The 20,753-nt window shown below is 40.9% G+C and overlaps 1 protein-coding gene across 6 annotated transcripts in view; it reads right to left on the reverse strand.

Annotated features, from left to right (window-relative positions):
* The window catches only part of MSANTD1 (Myb/SANT DNA binding domain containing 1), a 49,186-nt gene that overhangs the window by 15,064 nt on the left and 13,369 nt on the right, over nucleotides 1-20,753 (reverse strand). For 4 of the 6 annotated variants that reach the window (XM_035324934.1, XM_035324935.1, XM_035324936.1 and 1 more), the window contains exons 2-3: nucleotides 19,892-19,984; nucleotides 6,018-6,282 (exon numbers count right to left, since the gene is read on the reverse strand). In XM_035324934.1, coding sequence (XP_035180825.1) covers nucleotides 6,018-6,282; nucleotides 19,892-19,984 — 358 coding nt within the window. Of the gene's footprint in view, nucleotides 1-6,017; nucleotides 6,283-6,399; nucleotides 6,446-7,969; nucleotides 8,038-19,891; nucleotides 19,985-20,753 lie in introns of those variants that run through there. The other 2 variants (XM_035324937.1, XM_035324939.1) reach the window with 2 other exon arrangements.

Consider the following 20,753-nt stretch of genomic DNA (forward strand, 5'->3'; position numbering starts at 1 on the left):
GCTTAAAAGCAGCACCAGCAGCAACCATCTACCTGTATGGAGTCTGGCTCATTCTTAAAGAAAAAAAAAAAAAAAATGATTAAATAGATGGAGAGATGAGAAGATAATGAAAAAGGGAGTGTCTACTTTGGAAAAGAACTAGGAATGCTGCAGGTGGAGGAAAACAGTGCGAACATTCACTGCTACAATAGTGATGTTTTAGCTTTCTGGTAAAAAACAGATAACTTGGCAATATTAATATTAAGTTTCAGGATTCACTGATTATTTTAAAATATGAAAACCTAGAGTAACAGTTGAGAGTTTCTGCCTGCATTAATGTAAGTAAAACCCTGGCAGAACTGAAGTTTAAGGCAAAGATGAGTTGACTGCTCTTAGTCAGTAATTACCATAAATCATCACAGCAGGTCTCAGTTGCATCCAAAACGTAAATTTGCTTTTCTCTTTGTTTTGTTTTTGTGTTGGTTTGTTTTATGTTTTTTGTTTTTGCTTTTTTAATGAAAAATGAAGAAGCTGGAATGAAACAGGGCAAGTGTAATGTTGGAATGCAAGAGTTCAGAAATGAGAAAGGAAGACAAGCCAAACATTCAACTCTTTGAAAATATATACTCGGCAAATCACTGCCTGAGTGAGTGAGCCAGACAGAAAAATTAGGTAGGAAACAGGGGTAAGTGAGAAAGTCAACAGAGCTTGCCAAATAAATTCCTGCTGAGTTTCTCTAGACCTGTCACTGTTTCACAAGGCTCCATTAAAATCCAACTGAGAGCAGAAGCAACTGAGAGCTCTCTCCAAAAACTCAGGCATCAAAGTCAAGTTTCCAGTGGACAAATATCTGAAGTATGAAAAACAGTGTCGCTCAGTTAATCTAAAAGGTGGTTGCACATCTTATCACAGAGAAGTGAATAAATTAATGTTTTTTGAAGTCCTACTGCCAAAACGAACGGTCTGAGACACCAGCTGAGTAATTTGTGCTGCCATTGACCTTTCTTCAGACTTTATTCTCTGTGCCTATTACCAACCTTCTAAAATAAAATTATTATATTATATTCTAGAGAGTTTTTAAAAATCATTATTTCATCGGAAAAAAAAAAAAAAAGTAATCTATAACTTGCCTTTTTTCTTCTTTTCTCTTTGCTCAACACAATATTGCTCTTTTATTATTATTACAGTATTTGATATTACTACTTGCCTTAAGGAATGGATATAAGATTCATCTCCTGGGGTTTCTGAGAAAAGCTTTCAAAATAAATAATAAATAACAACTGTTCATGAACCAATCAACAGGGAGGGAAAGAAAGATGTATGAAAGTACAGTACTTAAGTTGTGCATCTGTTATGAATTATTAAAATTAAAGAGAAAGCTGGTAAAATATTCAAATTCAACTTTCTGCAGTAATGTGGATGCACTTATATTTCATTATTTGCTGTAGCACAGGTCAAATATTCCACTTGCTTAATGTCATAGAATATAGCAGTGAATTACACGAGCAACAATGTTTAATTGCTATCATGTACACATGAAAATAAAAAATTAGACTAATCTTTTATTCAAATCATGAGACTGATTCAAATTTACCAGTCATTAACATTAATTGACTGTGAATCAAATCAAATAGAAACAGCTGCATCCTGTTTTCTAGGTTTTGGGGAGGGTGATGTTTTTGAAAATAATAAATTTGCATTCACACTGTTCTTATTTTTAAACATCAGAGGGAATAGGTCAAAACTGAGGACCACTGTGTTAGCTTTGCAAACCCTATTTTATTTTTAAAAGCCAGTGCATATTATGTCAGTAGTAATATTACAACGTATGTAGTGAATTAATATCACTGTATTAGCAGAGACAGGAAAGTGCTTTCTTTCAGAATTTCTAATTACAGGGTTATGTGTGCTGAATGCCCCAAGTATCCTACAAACCTAAAAAACTGAACTGCAAGAGATGGCATACTAATCTCAGCAAAACTTCTGATACCCAGAACATCAGAAGGATAACTTTGAATAGCAGCAGGTTTGACTCAGCTTTTCATTCTTCCACCACAGATAAATAGGGATGTTCATGCAGCTCGTTACCTAGGTGTCTTTAAAATCGAACTTTAAAAACCTGGTGGCTGGTCTATCCACAGCAAATATTTCAGGTTCCAGTTCAATTCCTAAATTCAGAATCTTACCCAAATGCACCTGCAACAATTTTTTTCCTTCCACCTGTGCAAAACTTTCCACTTAGACAAGTTAAGTAATTTCCACAGTAGATTAAATCGCCCTTTAACACACTGAAACTGCAGTAGGAATTACTTCAGGATATGGTATATTTTTCCCTGAACAGTTTCTTCCAAATGCTTTTGGACCACAGCAATGAAAAGGAATACAGGAGCTGCTCCCAGATCATCATCCCACTGCCGCACTTCTGACTCTAGTCAGTACTAAACACCTCAAAAACATGTTGATGGATGGGTTTTTTGGGTGACATAACGATATTTCCTTCCTTTTCCATTGACTAACAATATCCTGAAACCTACTTTCTTTTATGACCCTAATTTGAAGACAAACAATCTCTGTATTTTTATTTAATATATCTAATCTTTAGTAAGAATAATAATAAAACAACCTACCACTCTTGCTCTCACTGATTTCCAGTGGTAATGAGTTCCACATGCTTATTATGCAGTGTAATACAAATTTATACGGCTTGAACTAGTTTTGCATTTCTTGCCTGGCAATTTCAACAAATAAATTCTTGTGTTATGGCAAAAGGAATACCTGCTTTACATTCTCAAAAATAGTGCAGTATGTTTTCATGCACCTCTAGAACTCCTCCTATTTCTTTGCTTTCTTTTCCAAGCGAGTTACAGACTTTTCCATTTCTCTCAATAAAGAAAGCTTTCCACATCTTATCCTAATCATGTTTTCTAAACATCTTCTCATTCTCTTGTCACCTTGTTGAAATATAGGGCAGTCTGAAATAAACATGAGAATTCAAGGAGGAAATAATGACATAAAATAGATTTATATAAAGGCATTTGAACATTTTTACAATGTTTTTACCGCGGATGTGTAGGAATGGGATATGATCATCCTAAAATTGCTTTTGTGACAGAAGCTCACATGCACTGAACTGCACCTGAACTAACTTTATCTGGCAGCACAGCATTCCACATAAGATCAAAAAATGTACCCACAAACCCAGGTGAACACCTGGGCTACTAGCCCAGCCTGAGCTTCAGGCCACCGTAACCATGAATAAATTTGCATTAGCTGCAGCAACTGCCGGATAAGAAATGCTCCTCCCCTGCCCATGTATATGTTTGTCTGACTTTGACTTCTTCTGCACCATGAGTAATGGCTTTCATTGGGCAATATAAGCAAAACAATATAGAATTGGATTTCAAAATGCTATGGAACCCTCAGATAGGAAAGCACATTATGAATGCGTTCAACATTATAAATGCGTTCCATATAAATGTGTTTACTATTTTAGATCCTTTCATATTTCAAATCATTAATATTTTTTCAAGAGATGTTCCAGGATGTGACATGCCAGCAGCAACACTTACCACCGAACTTTGTTAACTGAACTAGGAAAAATATTCAAGTACTGCTTTTCCTTTTATAGCAAATATATACATGTATGTGTATATGTTTATGCATGTGTTATATATGTTTATGTATACGTGCATATGTATGTATCATAGTTTGTAGGACAAAAAATTCATTTTCCTTTATGAAATCATGGCTCACCACTAAATAACACTATTACCTGATTAAATATTCTAATCTGGTTAATTTCTGACTATCAAAGTAGAGACCACAGCACCTTTGTGCCACTACAAAGTTGGGTAAAAAAGTAAGAGATAACAAAGAAGTGGGAAGAAATAATCACTTGGGGGCAGAACACCCCCTCAGCCCTGCTACTGGTGTTCACATGTCATGCTTGATAAATCTACGTAATTATTACAAGATATTGTCCCAAAATAGATCATTTTACCCACTTCCAGGATTTTCTTTTCACTTTATGCCACAGCGCAGCAGTGATGCATGGAAATACACTAAGGTAAAGCATCTTCAAGTATCCTCCAGGCATCAAAATGTGGATTAAAACTCAGATGCTTCAAAGCAAAGCCACCAGTCAGTGGCAACTAACATCATTTAGTTTCATCACGTTTGCTATCCTCACACACCAACAAAAAGCCTGCAGAAAACTATGAATTGTAAGTCATAGTTTGTGTTTGTCCCTATTCTTTCTATCACCTCATCTTGAAAGCAAAGCACACAAGCGTGCTTTGGATAGGAACAAACAATAAGGAAGATGCATTTCAAATCCAAGAGCACAAAATGAAACAGCACAGTGATAGTGCAAGGCAGTTTTCTAACTCTCATAAATTTGCATCTTAATCAACAAGCAAGGAGCTGCAATGCACTGCACTACAGAAAAGCAGCATGACAACATGCAACAGAAGCAATCTCTGAAGTTCACAGAAACATTATAAGATTTTTTTAAAGTGCTATATTTCCACACACACACAGACTGTATGGTTGTGAGCGATTTTATTTCTTCCCTTCCCCCACTGCAACTTTAAAGCAAAAACATTAATTAGGAAAACTGAGCCAGTCTGACTGATGACAACATTGAAAATTTAGAACAAAGGCTGACAGAAATAACCTATTACACTTGGCAATTATGGCACTTAAATATTGCGCGGTGTTGCTAGACACCTGTAAAATCTCGGTGCTGTGAGATGTATTTCTCAGCAAGGAGGACTGCAGATTTAGCAGACTAAGCAATGGCCTGGTAGCCAACAACTCTCGACTTCTAATTCTTCAGTGTGAATTGCTGGGTGATGCAGGGCAAAAATTTATCTTACTTACAGCTTTCTCACTTACAGTCTGGATGAAAAAAACTGCAAGGACTACAACAGGGTTAGTGAAACATTTTGGAGACATTTGCTACAAAACATGGATTTAATGTTATGGAAAATGATGTTAAAGATTACGCTTGCGGATCTTACAAATGTAGAAACAGGACATTCAAAGTTAAGGGGTTTATAGGATTTTCCCTAGTTTTTTACATGATGAGCAGTCTCTGCATTAAATACAGGAGGGCTGCCTCAGAGAAAAGCAAGCGGTTTTAACATGGTTGCCTGCTGTAATAACCTTTTTTATTATTAATACGAGCTTTGAGGAGAGATTAAATAAAAGAGTTGCATATTTGATTTTCTTGCATTACAAGCATATAGCTAAAATCACCACTCAGGATTTCCAGTACGAGGCAGTTTGTGCCTCACAGAGATAAGAAAGAAAAAAAGAAAAAAAAAAAAAAAAAGCATCTCACATTTTTAAAGGCAACTTCCCCTCCTGAGTGACACTGCCTGCTCTTTATCATCTCCTTGTAGCCACCTCTGCCCTCCCCCCAACTCTTCGGGAGCGGTATTGACGGTGCACATCGATTCCCTCGCTGCAGATATGATCGTTCTTTCGCTGGTGCTGCTTATAATTATAGCAACGTGTGCCACTCGGTAAGAAGGCATTCAATTATTCTTGGCCCCGTGAAGTGTAACCCTTCAACTCACAAAATCCAGGAGCTTCATTCCCCCAAAACATTATTTCGTATTTAAAAAGCAACCAAAAAAAAAGAAAACTTTGCCTTGCAATGCCGATCCTCACTGGCCACTTCAAACTGCAGGAGTTTCCCTGCAAGGAGCTGCTGCCAAGCTCACACAATCGGTCCCCTCAGCAAAGAGAAAAAAAAAATCTGTTTTCCCACTAAATGCATTTCTATCCCTCTACACCATAACAATGCTAGTTAATTATAAAGAAACAAAGTTGTCCCGGAGTTTGAAATGAAATGGGGGAAAAATTAACAATGACGTAACAGCATTGGCAAGAGAGAATTTTAAAAGCGATATGAACAATCTTTAATCTTTTATCTACAGATTTCCTGAAGGATACTTCCTTCTGAAAAGCAAACACCACTGCGTTGCCCCTGCTAAAATCTCTTAAAATAAAAAGAATTAACTGAAGCTTACCTGTACTGGAATGTCATATTTGTAATTTTTATCTTTATTTCCTCTCCGTGGCGAATTTCTCCAGTCATTTCAAAGAGTTTGTTAGCCATTTTCTCATAAACTTTGGCATTCCTTTTAGTTTGTTTCAGTTCATCAAAAAATTCTTCCCAGACCAGCATTAAACCTCTCATTTCTGCATCAGTCCAGTTTCTGGCCCTTCTGTGTTTCTCAGTCTGAGAAGAGACAATGTAACTGGGAATTTCTGCTGCAGCCATTGCTGACTGACCTAAAAGGGTTTTAAAAGAGGACACTTAATATAGATTGAGTTTTTAGCTTAGGTTTTTGTAGTGCAAGACATGCATATGTGGATAAAGAATTTGAATGACAACAGAACATATGAAACCTTTTTGCAACAGCTTGAAGCTTGAGTGCACAAAATGGGGCCTACATCTGACAGGCAGGAATTTAGTTAAAAGCTTTTAAACAGAGAAACGTCATTTTGATGTCACGTTTCCATAGCAACAGAGCAACTGCATAAGCTACAACAACAAAAACCTTTTAACTGAAAGCCAAAGAATCAGGACAAAGTTGACAGGCCATCAATATTAAAGCTTTTAAACACTTTAGGTTTAACAAAAAAAAAAAAAAAAAAAAAAAAAAAAAAGCTTCAGCCAGCTTCATGGAAACTATACATCTCCAAGCTAATAAATGTTGAAGCAGGCAGCCTCATTAAAAAGGTGCCCGCATCTGTTTTTAAGCACATGCACAAAATACTATTTAAGTGTTTAAATACGGAGAGAAATGCATGTGCAATTTTAATAAAGGCACTTTTTTTTTTCTCCCTGAGATGTTTTGCTGCTGATAAGCACATACTGCAGTCCTGTCAGTATGAATTTGCCTTTGTAGGTATGTATTACTGTATGTGTATTTTGTATTCCTAGTAATTTAGATGCTATTTATGCAGCCTGTGTTCTGCCTTAGGACTGCAGCAGAAGCATTTCACCTGCTTTATAGGGAACCTAAAAGGATTATTCAATGAGTTAAAAAAAGGCTGCAGGATCCTTAGAACTGTGAATAAATTGCTTTGCTGTAAAACAAGCATTTTGAGCTGATTTTTATATGGGGCTACATTCTGCCAGCAGTTACACCAGAGAAGCACCACTTACTTATTCATCGTATTAAACATTGTGCAACACGAGCAGTGGGCCAAATCCTGCCCCCACTCACGTTCGTGCAAGCTGACAGCCCTTCACAAAGCGGTGAGATGCATGAAATATATTAATTCGAGCAGCACGAGCAGCTAGAGAGAAAGATGTTAATTCCCTGCAGTCCAAATATAACTGCGTTACGTAAAATATAAATAAATAAAACACGGACCTTTCTTATTATTTTCTGTTTCAGCATATAACAGCAATAACGACCTCACTGCAGGGCACTTCCTGAAGATTAATGGCAGGCAGGGGTTAATGGCCTGAGGCTCACCCAGTCAGTCGTTAATCCCCAGGAAATGTTCTGTGCCTCAATCCTTAATGCTTAAGTATCCTATAAATTGTAAGTCTTCTCATAACCACATCCTTGATCTTAACAATAGTTTAAAAATGCACAGCTTGGTTTGCATCCTGGAGATGGCAAGGAGAGCACATAATGTTCCTAAAAGGTACACCGATAAAATTTGTAGTATCGTTGCCTTCTTTCCTTTTTCTTTATTCTGTGGTTTATCACAAAAAGGCACAAAAGCATGCCACAGAACAAGGTGTGGGGGGGAACTGCGTACAGTTCACTGTACATGGGAACTTCCACTGATCCAACCCTGAACAAGTCTGTTAGAAATATACCTGCTGAGTCACTGGCTTCCTCAAAAAGAAAAAAAAAAAAAAAAAAGGAAGAAAGAAAAAAGGAAGAAAAAAACTCGAAAAAACTAGCTACCAAATAACTACTTTTAACTAGTAATATGACAGCCTAGCAACTATTACCTTTAAAAATGTGTAAATAGCAGCATATGTTGTGTGGATGATCTTGCATGGTTTGTCTCTTGGGTGGCCAGCTGGGAGACATCACATGATCGGGGGACAGATGGTGGTCAGAAGAGGATCAGCTGGTGACACGTTCATTTTATTAATTTATTGTTTTGTTTTGAAATTCCCATCACTTAACCTTGGGCTCCGTGCAGCTATATTAATAAAAACACACCAAATTCTGTTGACTGCATCTGCAGCCAGCGGCAGGGGATCACCAGGACAAGTTTGAGGAAGAAATAGGGTGTCTGAGAGAAAAACACCACCGGCCTCTTGTTACAGAGCTAGGTCTGATTTGGGACCATTGTACACTATTGCAAAGACCTGGTTGCTTTTCAGCCTTTAGTAATCCAGTTTTGTTTGCCCCCTCCAGCTTTTAAACCCCATGGATTCCAAAAACACTGATTAACACTGCTGAAACCTATAGCATGTTATACATATTGGGAAGGAAAACAATAAATAAATATATGCATGATCTCTGCTTTAAAGATTTTTAAAATCCAGTTTCTAGCACAACCACCAGGACAAGGTGGGAGAGAACCTGCCCATCTGCAGCGAGTTCTTCCTGTGATGGTCCATGAACATTCTTCTTCTCAGCCCCATGTGCCCAGCACATGTGCGACTGCTCCTTCCACACCTCCCCATCTGCCAGGGCCATGCCCGGCCCCCAGACCCTACAGAAATGAGGCCGCTGTTGCCCTCTCCAAGAAGCATTTCCTGCTTCTCTATATGCTGGTTCCTATTAAGATAATTGACAGATTGATATAGTGGCATAATGCTATTTAACATCTGTTAAATAAAAGAAATGCTTTCTAAAAATGCCTCCCTTATTCCCCTCCCCTCAGCACCAGAAGGGGATCTAAGTTTCCAGGACTCAAGTTTTTACCCCCTCCTCCAAGAAAGTCATTGATATTAATTATAGAGACTCCACATGCCTCCTCTGCCTCACTGAAGCGCACATGCCGAGGGGTTGATAAAGTGGCTGATTGCCTACATGGAGCTCAAAGCAAGAAATGCCTTTTTTTTTTTTTTTTTTTTATCCCCAAAATCATCCCTATAGGCCTCACCAGAGCCAGGAGGATAAAAAATACCTCTCCAGACTGTGCCTGCCTGCTGATGTTCTACAGATCTGCATGATCCCTGGGAGATGTTAACCTCCTGTCCTGGCCACCAAGTCAGGAGGAGCCCCAAGGCAGGACAGGCAAACATCTGGGAGAAGAGACCCCTGTGATGGGGGGAGAGCTCTCTCCCTCCCCAGAAGTAAGGGATTTGGAAGAGAAGCTCCACTAGCAAGTTTAACCCACCATCCAGGTAAGATTAGTCATCTACCTCAAAACTGGCTGGTCACCAAATGCAGAAAACTGCTGGCTGGATGAGCTGCACCTCCACCAAACCCAGGGCAGAGATGCACCTGGCACCAGCACCCCTCATGTGGCCCACCTGCATGTCTCCACTGATGGCAGAGTCCTCCAGCATCAACCTCCTGGTGACTGAGGATCAGTGTGGCATTAAGTGCCCTACAAGCAGCTGAAGCTTTTACTGCTCTCCTCAGTAAGGATGTATTTCCTCTTGGAAGCCACTGAAATACATAGCATACTCAGTATACTCAGTTCCTGAGTACTCCTCTGTAGATAATTTCCATCTGTAGGAGAAAGCTTTCTTTACTCTCTGGCTCAGCCCAATCCCTCCTCTGATGGGTGCTGCATCGACAAGTGTAGAAGATACTCCTACAAACACCCACCTCGGTGGACCTGAGGATGTCCCTCTTGCCCCTCTTTTCAACACGCTCCTGTTCCTAAGAACTCAGCAGAGCATGAATTTAATGATCCTCTCACAAACCTGTTCTTTATATCGTCTCTCTAAACACCTTATCTTTTTTGCGATCTTTATATATCAGCTTGAATAATAGCTCTCACAGCATTCCCACCTTTCATGGTGATCTGAAAGACAACATTGGAGAATATTGGGACTCCAAGTGCGTAATGGTGCAAATACAACTTGAGACAGGTCAGACAGAAGCTCTGTTAATTGTGATCCTAATGTGAGGGCACTCAGTCACCATCTCCCTCTCTGTTCCCCTGTTTTCTGCCAAGTGATCACAGGGACAAAAGTGTTTCAGAAAAAAACAGCAAGAGGTGAGGAAGAAAAATAATTCCAGTATGAACAAAGCCAGGTATTCATCCCTAGGAGGGATGGACTCAAGTAGCTTGCTTATTGCCACAGTGCTAAGAAGGAATCAAACAGTGGACGTGTGATGATACAGAGAGGTGGTCTTGGTGGAGCCTGTAGGAGTGGCACATCCAGTAGTACCTTAGCTCAGAAGTAGGGGCTAGAAACAATCACAGACTGCTAGCTTTTGGTCAGAAGCATTGTTCTTCTAGTTGGAATAAACCTCTTAGCCAGACCTCTGAAATCTTAGCTAATTTTACCACCACATTAACAAACCCCAAGCAGGCAGAAGGATTTCTAATTTGCAGATACAGATCTAATGAAGTTCTCCTATAGATGTTTCTATCACAGAGATCAGACAAACTCCTCTAATCCTAACATATCTGTTGACTATATTTCAAGTGATCTGTGCTGACTGCGTATACAGCCTTCAGCTTTGCAAGTGTGGACTAATGCATGCCAAATAAAACTTCCTTTCGCCAAGTTCTGGGGTAGGGAGTTTTTCCCTTGCATTCACAGGGAGGTAACAGTTATAGTCAGTCAATTACCAGGGCTCAACCCACAAATTCTAAGTCATTAAACAGTGATTACACGAGAGCGTGTCTGATCCTGCTGTTAGGGATTGTGGTAGCAGAAGGCGGGCAGCACCCCGTGGCAAGTAGGAATTTATTCCATTGCAGCCCAAGACATTTCTACAACTTATTTCTGAAATCCAGATGGATGGCTGCCTCTACAGAGGTGCTGACAAAGGTAGCTGCCTATCTGGATTTCAGAAATGGAAGTACATTACTTTGGGTTCACATAAGTCCTCGGCCAAGACTAGTCCCAGTTTTAGCACCATTGGAAGAAAGCACCATTTTAGGCCATTTAGGCTCAGAGCCTTTGAGCAGTGATGTTGGAAGGAGAAGATCCCTGTAAAAGACCATCAGAAATTGATTGAATCTGTTTGCTCCCTACTGAAAGCAAGGTTGCCCAAGGATCAGGCTCGTCCCTGCTCCACGCAACCCTCCAGTCCAGCCCAGCAGGAGAGCAACACACATGGGCAGTAAACAAAACTTGAAGCAGGATGGTCACTGCAGAGCATATGTTCATCCTCTGGTTACCTCAGTGCAGACACACGCGATAACTGTTTAAACGGGTATAAAAGTATGCATCTGTTTAAAAACAAAGGCATTTGGTGTTTGCATTGCAGTGGGATACTGTGTTTTAAGCTCAAAAAAAAAGCTGTCTGCACATGTTGGGAGGGTGACACCTTCCCCACATTTTGCCATTCTCAGGGCTAAAATGCCCACCTTTAGAGATGTTTACTGAAAATGATGTCCTTTGTGTCTCTGATCACTGCACACTGCAATGTGCAGAAAGGGATAAATGTAGTGAGAGAAGAAATGCTCTTCCACTGCTTCTGCCAAGCTTGGCCAGAGGGGACAGGCAGGGACAGGTGATCATGGAGGATAAACTAAACTACCTTCTTTTCACCTCCATTAGAACAGCAGGTCCATGGAAGGAAAGCCATTGCTCTGGAGAGTGCTGGAAACCAGGTAGGGAAGAGCCTTGCAGGCAGCTGTGTGAGGTTTGGGATCTCACAAGGTCCATGCTCCCTTCACTCAGGCAGTCACCTTGGGTGATGGAGTCGTGTGGGTTTGTAGGGGATCAGAATCTTAGGAAAAACATAAGGCTTGTGAACAAAAAGCCATCAGGTCAGCGTTGTAAAGCTACACACAAACCACAGTTTAAGCTGTCCTAATACCTGTCAGGGAAGTTTAACAGGGGAACAACATGACGCTGTTTTTAAAGGAAGCGAAAAGCTATCCAAACTTCATGGAGTCATGTTACGAAGACAAAAATCATTTATTCAGACTGAGGAATTACAGTACATGTCGCACAGTCCCTTTCTACAAGCTAACTAGGACACACCACAAGGGAAACAAAAGAGTAGGAACAGGACAGACGAGGAGGGACAAGTGACAGCAGTCTATTACAGAGCAAAGGCCACCCCATGGTTGAATAGCTTTTACGTACATCTGAAATAAATGTTTAACGCCTGCAAAGAAGTCTGACAACAGGAATGGAGAAAGCTGGCTGAGGGGAAGGCATACAGGGCTGAGGAATGCAAGCCTGCTTCACAGAGCAGATTTTGATTATTTAAAACTTACAACAAAAGAACAGGAAAAATGAACATTTCCAAGCAAATGCCCTGCTATGGGTCTGTGTGGCAGGTTTCCCTGAGGGCAGCCCAAGATGCTCATGGTCTGAGAAGGTACAGGGAAGAAGGAGGAAGCTGGAGAGGTCTTTGATTTCATTTTGATAGGCCACATCTCGCTTGAATTTCACTGCAATCAGAACATTTCCCAAAAACATTTTGATCTTGCTGAACTGGCAGATTCTGACCAAAAATAATCTCCTTTGCCTATTTTAGTTGTAACCATGGAAGCCATCTTTGCACCGATCTTCAGTCAGAGACAGAAGGATGGAGAGAGGTGAACACAGAGAAGGTGGGAGATGGGGCTTCAGCAGGGTTTTTGCTGTGACACCAGTCAGACCAGGAAGCATTAGCACAGACAAGGGGGAGAACTGGAATTACATCGAGATTTAAAAGAAACATAGACTGAAGGGAACCCAAGGATCCCACTGCTTGGAGAAACCATGTATAGACTGGTATGTTGGAAGGAATTAGATGAAGAACTACAGTACTAAGATTTTGTTTTCTTTTTAAAGTTTAGCAGGGACAAAAACACTCAGGTTTCAGACCCTATAAGGGGAAAAATTCCCATACATATATATATACACACACACAGTGTACAACTGTATATATATATATATACACACACACAGTATACAACCTGGAAAAATGTCCAGGTTGTATACTAAAAACAACTACTACCAAAATACCTGTCACTGATAATATACAGAGGCAGATGCCAGACTAGATGGATTAACAGCCATGCATGTTCCTAAATGTTCATGCATAGAGGGAGAGACAGGCAATATCCTTTAAAATTTAGTTATATAGTACAGGGAGCAAAGACAGCAGTTCTGTGTGTGTCATACTCCCAGTTCAATTTATAGCAAGCAGAGCATTTCCAAGGTTTGCTTACTCTTAAGAAACCATTTGCAAGTTCTTAGCATATGGAGCAATCCTGCAATATGTAGTAACAGACACACACTCCTTTTCTGAAAAGGAAGCAACAAATGAGATTACAAAGAAAAATCACATAGTTCCCAATTTCCTGAATCTCCCTTGAAAGAGAAGATCTTGGTCCTTCTTACATTCAAGGGTTAGTCAATAAGCCCTCCGGACCATGTTTGGTTTCTAGCACATTTTAGCATGCTACATGCTGGCAAGTGTCTAGGGCATTAAAAACTGCTCCTAAAATACTGTGCAAATATTTTTTATTTCCGAAGTAAATTCCTCTGATAATTTGTTCTAAACGGTTCAACTTAGATGTAGAACTTAATCTACCTCAGTTTGGATCTGAGATATTTTGCAGAGGGGAAAAAAAAAAAAAAAAAAAAAAAAAGGCAAAAAAAAAAAAATTTAAAAGCCCTGTTACACAGAAGTCTGTCCTCTGCCTTGTGCTGAGTGACATTTCTGCAGCTCAACAGAAAACCAGCCATGCCATGAAAAAGCAGATGATGGCAGTAGGTTTGCCCCTGATTCTGTTGCCCACAGCCTCCTGTCTGCCCCAGCAAGACTTAATGCTGCAGTTGTAATCCCTTGCTAACAGAAGCACAAAAGGCAGCAATAGTTAAATAAATACTTCGGGAGGTTATCAATCCCTTAGAAAGATGCTCATCCCCCGGGTTCAAACAGATGAGAATTGGCCAAGTGCATTTGGGACTTGCACAGGATTCCAGCTAAGCAAGCTTTTGGTCGCGAGCACTACAGCTGTGTTGAATAAATGGGTTCTAGCTTGCTGCTCTTCCAGACTGGAGGGCGGTTTGGGCCCTTTTCCAGCAACCACTGGCCTTGGAGAAACTGCAGAGCAAGTTGCTGGCAATCCCCTGCCAGAAGCCCAGCCTCACTGCTCAGGGCTTGCTACCGGCTTGGCAGCCTGCTGCATCCACCTAGCTGCCGTCTGCATCCCCCCGCCGTCCTCCTGACTCCCTGCCAAAGCCTGCGATGGGAGCGGAGCACAGGGAGGCTCTCAGCCCCAGGTTCTGAAAATAAAAAGCATAAAATCACAGATGTATGCCAAGTCAAGGAACACAGGAGTGTCTCCAGCTCTCCTGTGTTGCTGCTTGGGGACCGCAGGCTACCCGTAGTTATTTTCCCCTTGCAAAGTTTTGCTCAGCTACCCAACCCTGTGGAGGAAGGTTTACAGGATTAAAGAATAAAAAAAAAAAAATTAAATCTTTCAGATAAAATATTTAGGGCACAGGAGATTTCCATATCAGCTCATAAAAGATTTAAATACTAAAATGTAAGTGGTGTTTTGGGTATTATTGCAAGGCAGCTTCAGGAATGGAAATCCTAGGAAAATGTTTCAACCCATAAAGTTCAGACAATACTCATAAAATACATCCTGATCCAAGAGCTGCCAAAAAGATAAGTAAAACCAAATTCACCAGCACAACTGTGATAGCCAAAGAGTTTGTTGGCTGATCTGGCTGCTACTGGAAGCAGAGATCTTACAAAAGGCAGCTGCCATGCCTGGGACAGGCTAACAAGCAGTGCCAGTCATCTCAAAGGCTCGTGCTGTCCTGTCACAGGAAATGCATCTGGATTTCAAGGGACCCAACTGGAAGCATCTTGGGAAGGTCTTGACTTTACTCCCAGCACTGCGCTCTCCTTCAGGAGAGGTTAGTTCCCCATCAAGGAGCTACATGGAGAAGCTGCTATGCCTGGTGGAAACACCTGTGGTTTCCAGCAGGAGCACGTGCTTCCATGTCATCCCACAACCCATGCAGCCACATGGCCTGTGAAGGCAGCCCTGTACGGTCTGCATTTGCAAATGCTTCCCCCAGGGATGACTTCTGCCTTATTTCAGATGATCTACGCAAATTCTTCAGCTCCCAACACAATGAGAAGCATCTCCAAGACAAACACAATATTAGGAACTTAAATGCTAGCTCTCGCATCGTGTGATAGGCAGGACGATGAGACATCTCCATGCTGAAATATTTATCGCAATACACGTATGATGTTGGCCCTTCTGAGCAGCTTACCAGTGTTTGGAGTCTTGTGAGCAGCTCCATAAGGAGAAGACATTAAAATCTGTCAGCTAATTTCTCTAGGATGTTCCAGTCTCACTCCCTGGAAATCCTGGAGTGGTCATGTCACCCTCTTGCACCCTCTTGCACCCTGCCAGCCAGCCTTCTGCCCAGGTACACCACGTCTCCTCTTGCTGCCTTCTCCATAAGCCTGAACTGCAATTGCTTGCACGTTCCCCATTGACTCCTGGCTTTTTCCAGCTGTTTTCCTTCTTTGTGGCTCTCTGCTCTTTACCACATGCGGCTCCACTCCAATCACTCTCCAGCCACCAGGGCTCGGTTTATATTCCAGCCTTAACATGCTCCTCCGATTTGTGTATCAGCTTCTATTGTTTCAGCTATCACTAAACAAAGGACGGCGTACTCACTTCCTCCCTCGGCCTCAGTGAAATGGTGCCAGCAAACCCATCAGCCCATGGATCAAAGAAATATTTTCTAGCAGTTGCACCCAGGAGTATTCTGGCCAGTCTTACGACTTACAGTCTGAGGACGTCATTCTGTCTTCTTCCATAGCTCTGCTGAACAAACTCACACCCACAAACCACTTCTGGATGCAAAGTTTTCTACCTCCTACACCAGCTGTCCAATGCCATCAGTGATTTTAAAATCCTCCCTGACGGTCTGCAATCAACACAGTATTCAGTGCTGCAAACTGGAGGATATGCCTTGAGTAAGTACAGATCTGCAAAAGAACGCGATTTGCTTGCATATACATACCCACGGTGATTTGGGTATTCAGAGGCACAGGCAAGCAAAGCTGATACCACCAAAAGCAGTGATGGAAGGACCTACCACCACTCATTCCTCTGCTGAGCAGATCATGCAAGTGAATCAGCAAGATTACTTTAAATTATGGACTAAATGGACACTGTCGTCTGTATCAGATTAGTGAGCACTCAGATGACGTTTTTGGCAGCAAAGCAACTCCAAATACTATTGTGAATAGTAACAAAACTGAGGTGCTAGAGCCAGCTTTCAGTAGTGCAGTCTCCCTATTTCCAGCCAAGCTCCACAGGAGTTGTTCACACCCAGCACAAATGAGAAGCCTAACCCAGATGTTTCAAGGGAGGGGAACCTAAACCGTATGGAACCCAAAACCGCACAGATGTAGGAGACATACAGTCTGAAGACGCAAGTGCAGACAAGTTGTCCGAAGGGATTCTGTGGCAGATGTGAATGGCACTGGGGGATTCTTATTTTGTTTCATCCCGAAACATTCAGTTGACAGATTTCTGCATAGCCAGAAGGAGCTCTTTTGGATCCTCATCTTCTAAGCAAATCTTCAATTGCTCAGAAGGCTGGGATTATTTGGTTATATAAAATAGCTTTAATGACTGTAGGGCCAAAGATACTTTTAACCAAAACAGTAACGAACCACCATCTGATAGAGATGCAAGACTAAACAATTTAGAGAAAACCAATCCAACTCACAAGGCAATATCTCATTCTCTTAAATTATAAAAGTGGCCAGTGTTTTTCATTTACTGTGCAAACAGAAAATAATAGTGCATTTCCCACGGGAGGCACTCTTGTGCAGCTGTTTACTAGAAGTAATCAGCCAGCTCAAAAGGACTTAAGGAAGTCAGTCTCCTTCTCCCCCCACCTCGCTGTAAAAATGGTTAGTAAAAACTACTTGGACTGGCTTTAGCTCCTATTTTGCTGGGGATTTAAAAAGAGCTCAACAGCCTGATCTGTAAACCTTCCCAACCAAGGGCAGACCAAGCATGGACTGCTTCTTGTCAGCATCTCACAAGCTGTATAAATGAAAATATTCTTCTCTTCTAATTTACAGCAGCTTGAACCTAACAGTGATGGTTTGCATGCTTGAACATATTGTTTATGCTGTCTTTTTCCCCATACTGTCTTTAATGCCCCATAGCAATATTCCAGTGGCTGAAGCCTCTCTCAAGCAGACCAAAAATGCATAATAGAAAGCAATCTAAAATATTCAATCCAAATGTCATGGTTTCCCCTAGATGCAACATCTTCCCTTTCTGCACCCAGTGCTTCATGACACCTGGACAGGCAGATTATATTAAAGCTCACGCCTAACTTTTCAAATGATTTCTCATCAAGTCTCAGTGGGAAATAATTGAAGATTTAACTAATCATTCCTTGAGGCCTCTTACAGAGTATTTTATCACTTTTTGTGAATACATTATGAAGAACTTCAGTGAAGTGCTCATCCAGCAGGACCATTGAACACACGAGCTGGAGTGGCTGGATGACCCAACACGCACCTAGATGAGGCATTGGGACATCCACGGTACAAGGGAAAACACAAACCCCAGCTATTTCTTCCACCTCTAAAAACCAGTCCAGCAAAAACACAATAGTAAATGTTTTCCAAAATATTATCCTGCCTTTCTGAACACAAACCAGCAAGTCTGACATGAGCTGTTCTATGTGACATGAAATACTCCTGACTAACTCTCTGATCTTCACTATCACCTGAAACCTGGAGGACACCACATTGCCCTACCAAAATGCAGCCACCATAACTCACGTTGATCCCTGCTATAACCTGCTGCCACAACAACCAAACTCTTTCATCAGCCAATCTGCAGCTCCTTTCTTTCCTGACCTCTGATCCATACAGTGCCTCTCTGGGTATCGTACAGAGCTATCAGATAACTATAGCTGACGTCCAGACTCCCCCTAGCCCCCGGGTAAAAGCCATAGTGCTAGGTCATGTCAAACCCCGAGGAAAAAAAAAAAAAAAAAAAAAAAAAAAAAAAAAAAAAAAAAAAAAAAGAGCTTTTTCTGCAGTGTTAAGGAATCATTTAATCAGAGACAGAAGCCGAAAGAACGGTCAAAAAAAGGTTTTGAAGTAACAGAAAATACCCCTTGGAATGTCTTTACCAGACAGTTTTTTCAGTAATATAATTCAGAGCCCTGAAAGCAGAATCAGATATAACCTTACTAGTGTTTCCTTTGACAGAAATAAACATTTTCAGCTTCTTCCTGCAGATTCTTCTACTGTGAGGTAAAAGAAAATCCCTAAGACTGGTCACGATCAATACTGGGAATATTTGGGGAGTATTTTATACATCTCATTACTGTAAATATATTATAAACATTGTGCTCTATTCTACTCTACCTCCATTCATCACTTTTATCTCATGAACAAGAACTGCTGCAGGCAGGCAACACATGCAAGTTCCTGTCTCAGCATTTAAGATATTGCAAGTTAAGAGTTACTGGTCTTAAAGTTTTTGGAGTCACTTCCACTTTTAAGATAATTCAGGTATTTCCCACTACTTCTGACATGTTTCAATATGGGAAAGCAAAATCAGCTTCATTTCAGCTTACTAACAGGTTATAATATTGACATTGCAATGCACACAGAAATGTTAAAAATCAGTTCTCCTTCATTCCCAAATGCCCAACTCTGTATGAAACCATGGTAAAACAGTAAGTAAATTTCTGATTAACGTTTTAGTTTACATTTGCCTAGCATTAATTAACATCAGAGACCCAACATCTGTGCCACTGCCTATTTATTTATAGGCACACAAACTTGTATACATACACACACACACATTTTGAGTGTATATACATATACACAAATATATTATTTTACCTGGCTGCTTTATAACAGGAAAACAAGTCGTGGGTGAGGAGAGAAGTGGACAGCTGAAGGAGGAACGGGCCATTGCCTCACAGCACAGCCCAGGGAAAGCATGCTACATGCAGAACAGCCCTCAGAAGGCAAAAGAGCATTATATTTTCCCTCCAAAAATTCAGAAGCATATTGCATGTCCTTACAGACTCTGCACCATCTTAGGACAAATCTGAGACTGTCAAAAATCAAAAATATTTTTGTGTGCCACAAGTTGATTTTCTACATGCTGTAGTTTTTATAAGAATCACTAAAAAGAGAAAATATTTTATCTTTCTTTAAGTAATATTCTTGTTGGCAAATTCAGCACAAAGAAGGCTGGGGAGACAAAGAGATTGAGTTCCAATACAGGACTGTAGGAGGGCATGTCTACCACATGACACAAAAATGTTGGAATGTCAAGACCGTGAAGAAATGTTAAAAGCCTGTAGCTTTTAACAGCCCTCAATCTACCAGCTAACATCTCTGATACGGTCCAGTCATGCAGCAACCTCAGAGGCAGTGTGTCAAAAGGAAGCAAATGTGGTTTAAGGACAAAACACCAGTCACTTAAACCATATAAAAACCTAAATCAGCAATCACCACAGAAAGCAGATATTATGATGTGGACTCCCCTATTCGCAAAGTACAAGGCTGTGAAGCAACTCCTTGCAATGGACTGTGACAGTGACAGCCTTGACCTCCTCCAGCTGAAGAGAAGACGACACAGCAACTTCTCCATGCTTGGAAATAACTGCCCCAAAATACTCTCCCCTGTTCCTTTGCCCTGCTTTTGTGAGGTGGAGCAGAACAGAGGTGCAGGCTCAGGGAAACTGGAGTCCACACCTGCATATTTATAGCTTGGAGGTTTTTATGTTATGGAAGAAAACCTTCAGTACCTGCTGTCCTAGGAACAGAAGATCCTCCATGAGCCTTGAAGTCAATGCAGGACTCGTCGCAGCAGATCACCGACCCACAGCAGAACTTTGTATCTGAGGGAGAGAAAGTTTGGCAGAACAAGGTGCCATGTGGGGAGGGAAATGAGGAACAGAGCGAGAAAACATTTCTGAACAACCAAGGAGGAAGGTCAGCCACACTTAGCCAAGGCTATTTTGTAAAGGTCTAGATGAGGAGGGTTCGGTTTAGTTTGCAGACACTAGCCTTTCAGAGTGGACAAATATATTCCCTATATTGTGTAGTCCCACCACAAATGACTTGAATAGGGCCTTAAGACTTCAACTACCTCATCCCTGTATGCTGAAAGCTACCCACCCACCTTAAGCCAAAATGATATAACAAACATCATCATCTACACATCTTACTGCTGCCAGCAAAAGTTCTCTCTCTAAAATAGATCTCATCACCACCCAATCCACCAATGGACATATTTTTTCCTGACTTTTCTCTCATGTGCCAAACTCTTTCATTAGTGAGTTAATGTTCAATGGTCAGCATGTTGTCCTTCAAAGGATAACAAATCATTTTGTAAATGCGGTGGATCCTGGAGGTACTGTTATCTCTAATTTACACAAGGAGAACCCAGAGACAGCAAGAGAAAAAATTTCAAAAGCTTCTAAATGACTGTGAAACTGAAGTAATTTTCAAAAGAGAATTGGACACTCTAGATCTGAAGTCAACCTTGCACGTCCTTCAGTCACATCTCAAAATTAAAAACGTTCTTAATTCACTTTAAGGCAAGATCCTCAAAGCCACAGAGGTACCTGAAGAGTATCATAACGGGAAATTATTTCCAAGTCTAAG

The sequence above is a fragment of the Oxyura jamaicensis genome, chromosome 4, assembly GCF_011077185.1.
Source record: "Oxyura jamaicensis isolate SHBP4307 breed ruddy duck chromosome 4, BPBGC_Ojam_1.0, whole genome shotgun sequence".
NCBI classification, from domain to species: domain Eukaryota; kingdom Metazoa; phylum Chordata; class Aves; order Anseriformes; family Anatidae; genus Oxyura; species Oxyura jamaicensis.